This window comes from Cyrtonyx montezumae, unplaced genomic scaffold, assembly GCF_038088225.1.
Source record: "Cyrtonyx montezumae isolate F1298 unplaced genomic scaffold, pur_monq_1.0 scaffold_4, whole genome shotgun sequence".
NCBI classification, from domain to species: domain Eukaryota; kingdom Metazoa; phylum Chordata; class Aves; order Galliformes; family Odontophoridae; genus Cyrtonyx; species Cyrtonyx montezumae.
Window position 1 is genome coordinate 103467 of NW_027072045.1, and position 6653 is coordinate 110119.

Below are 6653 nucleotides of genomic sequence, written 5' to 3' on the forward strand. Positions count from 1 at the left end.
TTGAACTTGAGTCAGCTATGTGCTAAATATTACTTGTTTTCCATTAGCATTGATTACCATTGAAGGCATGCATCACTTCATGTTTTTGCCTAGCTTATGAAGGAGCAGTCATCAGTGTAAAACTCCATTCTTTGAGGTATTACATGTCAGCACAATAACACTGGGCTTCCATTGTTTTATATTGGAGGCAAGTAGGCTGTGGATTGCAGTTACAAACACAGAGGAAGGGATTCACTTTCTGGCTGGTATTTGTCTGCAACTGCACAGCCAAACACCTCTTATAAGCGCTCAGGAGCTCAGAATCTCAAAGTCAGTGTCCACGACACTGAGCACGATGGCCCCAATGACAGCTTTAGTTTGAAGCAATGGTAATGAGGAAGCACTCTGCTGTATTGCATTAATGATAATATCTACCTTCCTACATGAGACAGATTTTGTGTTTTGAAGCTGTCAACCTACCAAAAGAATTGCAATTACTGTATTCATCTCTAATTTTCCTCTAAGAAATGGTGCTTTGTACTGCCATGATGGACAATGGACAGCCTCTTTTGTCTTGGGTAAACGTTGCTCTCTCTGAAGTTGGGTTCATGTTGGTTTCTGCAGTCTCTATGGCACTACAACTGAACATCTGAATCAGACACTTCCTGAACTGAAAATTGAAACAACAAGAAAAATCAAAACACAAGGAATTTAAAAATAGTTCCATAATTTTTTTTGTCATCAATAAATGCCTTGGAAATTCTCTGTGTCCATTGGTCGTATACAGAAATAGCCTCATAAAATATATTTATTTTCCAGTGGCACCACAAAGAACTTTAGAACCTTGAGCAGGTTAAGACAAACCACACACCAAGGGAACAGGGTACTGTCCACAGGATGCGGGACAAGCAACAGTTGCCTGTCACTGCACAACTAAATCAAATGTATTCATCACTTCACATTCACTTCACTATTCCACTTCTTTTCCTTTATACCCAATACTCTGCTTGATGCCACCCACTCCTACATTCACAGCACATATCTATTCAAGGTTATAACATGCTTGCTATCTCTAGCTCAGGCACGATCATTCTGATTCATCCCCTTGGCAGTACTTCTCTGCACCCATTACTCTGACCCCATTCCAGAGAAGACCTCTGTCCCACAGGGGCATGTAATGCTGCAGCTCTCCCCATACACACAACCAGAGACACAGAATTTCTCCTGATGAATCCAAGATATTGAAATCTTCTAGACTACCTTAGAAGCAATTCACTAGTGCTGCATTCCAATATAACCATGGAAATATAGTGGGACTGTTTTGGAAAGTTTTCTCAGAAAACAATAGTTGATGTTCACTACGCTGATTTTCTAATGATTACTAATATTGATATTTTAATACTGAAACATAGCATAAAAACTCTATGTGTTAAGTAGAGTTAAGTAGACATACATTGATTAGAAACATTCTTAATGATGGGTATGGAATGCTGGTTAACTACAAGGTAGAGAGAACTTTTTCATTACAAAGCAATAAAACACACTAAAATATGAATTTTTAAGACACTTCAGCATACAGTACCTGTTTGTTCATAAAGACATAAATAATTGGATTATAAACAGTAGCCGTTTTGGAAAAAAAAGATGGAATTGCTGCCAGATGAGGATCCAGTTCAATGGAAGGGTATGCAGTGGCTAGGATAGAAAAGGTGGCATATGGCATCCAGCAGATTAGAAAAGCAATGATCATAACAACCACCATTCTAGTCACTTGTCTTTCAGGTTTCCTGGCAGTTCTCAACCTGCCTTGTGTATCTGACACCTTAAAGAAAAGAGAACTCCAGAAAATAAACAAGCCCTTTCAAATAGTGAATATAGTGGCAATCAATAACAGTGAGATAAAATAAGTACAAGTTGTCAGGCATCAGTGAAGGCTGTATTAGGTTTTGAGCAAATATAATATATTCCCAGTCAAAAAAAAAAAAAAAATATATATATATATATATATAATTTCTATAGCACTTCTTCATAAACATGCTAAGTAGAGGGCAATTCAGCCTCCTTTTCAGTAGAAGCGTTGTCACCTTAGGAAAGAAACAGAACAGCCACTTATCTGTCAATAATACTAAATGAGAGTCCTGAATGAAGGTATATTTGAAAATGATGTACAAAGACTGTTGAAAGAATAATTACCAGTGGTTCTGCACTGCATTGATTTTCCGGGCAAGATGAGGAGGAGGGATTCAAGTTTGATTCTTTCCTGCTTATTTTAGTCTCCATCAGCCTCTATGCTTTTATTTTAACTGGTTTGTTTGTTCTTCTTTTTCTGTGTTTTAGTAGTGCTACATAGTTTTCTGCAATTAGCCAGCTCTACATTTTTAAAGGTCACAAGCCCTGTTCAGCAGTTTTACACGTAGCTCACTGCTGCTGTAACATCTGGGCACGTCACAGTGAGCAGTCCAATCCCCACCCACAGCCCCAGCAGGTGCAGCACACGGCTCTGCCAGGCAGCCTCAGGGGATGGATGGACAGACCCAGACACTAAGTGCACAGTGGCTAAGATGTAACATAGCACAAGAGAAGGAAGTGCTCTGCAGCATCACCTCCAGGGCCAGATGATCCTTACTACCTTTTGTTCAGTCTTTTTGTTTTGTTCTGTTTTTGGTTTTTGTTCCCTAACCTGTTTGTTCTTGTTTTTCATTGATCATTAAATAGTTATTATCAATGTACCACTATTTGATTTTCTCAGTTTTAAACTGTGAAAAGAGAAATCCTTAACAAAAACGAATGTGTGGCTCGAGGGTTTTTTTTTTTCCTTTCTCTGTGTGTGTGTGTGTGTGTGAAGGTACACAAACACACACAATGTTTCTCACAGAATGCTGGGAACATTCAGCCCTCATATTTTAAGCTGTTCTTTGCTAAATGAAAAGTAGATCCTGAAAACTGCAAACTAAAAAATAAAAAGGAGTAAAAATAATTATTTAACCAAGACTTTATAATTGAGTGCATTTGCTGCCTGGAAAACAGGTCTACTTAAGTCTGATTCTTCAGGAAATTTGAACATGAAAAATCCAAATGATTGCATATACACACATTACAAAAATGAAAGAGCTTCTTCTTACCTTTGTTAGTTTCTGCAGCAGTTTTCCATAGGATACCAAAATTACCAGTAAAGGCACTATAAAACAGGTGGTGAAGAATGCAATAATGTAGGAACGATCATTATAAGCTCCTGAATACCTGTATAAAATATAAAATATATTGTGTATATATTACTAATACATCCTGGTTGTTTTCTCAAAGTGCTTGAAGGTGTCACTAGTATTTCCATCAACTTTTAAATCAAAATACCCATGTGCAGCTTTAGTCAGATCACCAGAGAGTTAGGGTTAGGCCACCATGGCCTAACCATGGCCACCATGGCCACCTCCTTTACACTAGGCTAGGAAAGGTTTACTCTGTAAGATTGCAGGTGCAGAACCAAATAACTATGGGTGGGTTAGTTGGGAAGAAACATGAAGTCCGACTTCAAAGAGAGGTTGGCTATGGTGCTAAAACAAGTTGCTCAGGGCTTTGGCCAGTCTTCTGAAAAGCTATCTGTCCTCTTTGAACCCGGACAAAAAACAAACAAACAAAACACAACAGGATGGAACAGTTACTTTCATTAGAAATGAAAGCTCCTCCTTTCAGGAAAATGGTTTAGAAAATATTTTTAACCCTGACAATTTTTAATTGGTTTTATGATGCCTTTGTCTACCTCTGTTTTTGTAGAAAAGACCATTATCCTTAACCCTTTTGTCATGGTTTTATGATTTTTGTTATATTATTGATATTCCACACCATAATATCATGTACTGTATTGGGAGTTAAAGAGTTAATGCTTCAGCTCCATGGATCGTCAGTAGTTCTGGGTGTACCTGTCTCAGAAGAGAGGAAGAACTACATTCCCCAGAGGACTGTGTGATGCTTTGCATTTTTACGTGTTTCTGCTCAAAGATAAAAACTGTCTGCGGTCACGGGACTCTCTCTTCCCTTCGGGATGGAGCTCAGCAGTGGGTGTTTGTTGCAGCCATCTGCCTTCAGCGTTAGCGTAAGGCCTTCGGTTTATTGGACACTCTCTTCTTGCTCATTGTATTTGATTCATTAGCCTCAATTGCAATTATATTGTATTATATTGTGTTAAGTTTGCTTTCTGATATCTTATTTAGTAAAACAGCTTTCCTCCTCAGATCATTGCCATTGTTTTGTTCCTAGGCCCATCTCCCTTCTCCCTTTTTCCCTTCCTCTTTCCCAGGGTGTGGGTGCATGGGTCCCCTGCCTCAACCATCATGGTACCAGGTCAAACCAAACATGGACACCTTTCCTATGGATCTGTGCCCTTAAGAAGACACAAGCTGCAAATTTAATCTCTTTACCATACTCTGCAAGGATGGCCTTACCAATTAGGCTCACAAGTCGTTCCAATCTTACTGGTGGTGTAGCTGCTCCAACCCATGGTTGGTGGAATGGTCCAAATGAAGGAAAAGATCCACACAAAGGCAATACCTTGGGCAGCATGCTTCCCTCTCAAGTGCGTGTTTCTCAGAGGGTGGCAGACCACAATATACCGCTCAAAAGCCAAAAGAGCAAGAGACCAGAGAGCCACAATGCCTACAGTAAAAAACATGCAACAAAAATAAAATAGATGTACTGAAAAGCAAACCTTGTCCCACACTGCAGTCACAGAGTCATTTAGGTTTGAAGGCAACTCTGGAGATCACCTAGTCACATCTGATGTGGCTCAAGCAGGATCTATTCAGCAGGGTACCCAGGACAACGTCCAGTTAGGTTCTTAACTTTTTCATTTGATCTTCTCTGGGCAACTTGTGGCCACTTTTGGAAACTTACCGCATCAGGAACCTGCAATTTCGATTTCCAAAAGATGCGCAATTCCTGTGCACTGCTTTAATATTTTATTTAGATCACAAGATTTTCATACTTGCCCTCTTTGTTAGACTACAAAACCAAGCTCCTAATTGCACCTTTCGAGCTCAAAATGACTTCATTTTTCACTAGGTTTTGCTCTGAAACTTGCACTTATGTGTAGCTTCCAAATTAACAAAGGAAGGTAGATCTTCAAAGCATTATCTTTGCAAGAAATGTTGTATTTCAGACTGTCATAAGCTCTAACCTACAGACAGATGCCCATAACATCAAAATACCAGTTTATATTGGGACAGATCACCTCATTGGTCACCAGAATCTTGAAAAAGTCTGATATTACTCCACAGAACACACCTTCCGTGCCACAAACTGATAGAGTACCATTGTCTCCCACAGATAACTTCTCTGGGCAGCTTAATCAGCCTGAAAGTAAAAGTGGTATTCCTCTTCAGCTGAGGATCAGCAACGCTTTTGACTCAGAGAAGCAGCAGAGTTAGAAGAATGGCTTTACTATGAAGCTCCTGAAACAGCATGCAAATGTCACCTGGCAGCAATACATATGCCCGTGTAATTAGTTTGAAATTGAACATCTAATTTTCTATTTACCCTGTAGAGGTGTATTTACAAAATTAACTACCTTGTGATTATTGACTTTCCTTTTTAGAGTACTTCAACATGTTTTGTATACTCAGCAAAACAACACCAAACAAAAGAGTCACAGAAAGATGCATGTGCAAGGGGTGACAGTCACAAGCATGGCATGGTTCCTCAGAGCAGTTGCAGGATAACTGACATAAGATGTTTCAATGACATATTTTCCATAGAACAAATGGCTGTTCTTAACCTTTCTCATTTAACCATACGCTCATACAACAAGACACAAACCTCGAAAAAAATTTACACAGTGGTTTTTGGTTTTTTTTTAAATCGTTTTCTCCATAATCCTGCTTTCTCATTGTATTAAATATATTCAGAGGGAAGTATAGAAGCAGCAAGATGCTGAGATATGACAGTAATAGTGGTACACATTATTCACTCACATGAGATCATCCACAGAACACATGACTGGGAAAGATACAGCGAGTTCACATGCGTGCAAGGTCAGCAATTTAGGAAGCTGCAGAATAGTGAAACACACTGAAGGAGGCTGAAGGAAAACAACATACAACTACAAACAAAATCAGGCTTACCGAAAAACGTGACAGCAAATCCTTCCATCACACAAGCCCAGTGTCCCATATAGAAATAGCCTTTTAAATTGGCTAAAAAGCTGATGGTGCCACCAGTCAATGAGACCAGGAAATCAGCCACAGATAAATTCACTATAACGTAATTAACCGGTTGTCTCAGCTGCTTGAACTTAAAAGTTACTAGGATCACAGCCAGGTTCTCAGCAAGGGACAGGCAGGTCACCATGAACATTACTGCTGCCACAAGCCTGAAGTGCCAGAGCTGGATGGAGTCCGAGGGATGGAGGAAGGGATCCCATTGAGCAGGACCAGAGGAGTTGGACAGCAGAGACTCATTTTCAAGTGCTCTGAATACATCCATTTCTTTTTTCCTCCCTTGCTGGTGAAAATAAAACTGAATAATAATGAAGTCTCTGATCTGTAAAAAATATTAAAGATTAAAAAGAAAAACTATATATAAGCTCTCCACACTTCTGCTTTCTGGTAATAGTCCAGGAAACAATGAGGGAAGAGGGATACGCAAGGGAATCACTTGGAGTGCCTTCTGCTCTTCTCTGCTGG

The 6653-nt window shown here is 39.5% G+C and overlaps 1 protein-coding gene across 1 annotated transcript; it reads right to left on the minus strand.

The window, feature by feature from the left end:
- Positions 1-499: 499 nt before the first annotated feature.
- Positions 500-6453, minus strand: LOC136054731 (opsin-VA-like). Its single transcript, XM_065746099.1, has 5 exons — positions 6093-6453; positions 4419-4629; positions 3102-3219; positions 1562-1801; positions 500-649 (listed from the first exon to the last, which is right to left on the minus strand). The coding sequence occupies exons 1-5, from the start codon at positions 6451-6453 to the stop codon at positions 500-502; spliced, it is 1080 nt and encodes a 359-aa protein (XP_065602171.1).
- Between the last annotated feature and the right edge of the window lie 200 nt (positions 6454-6653).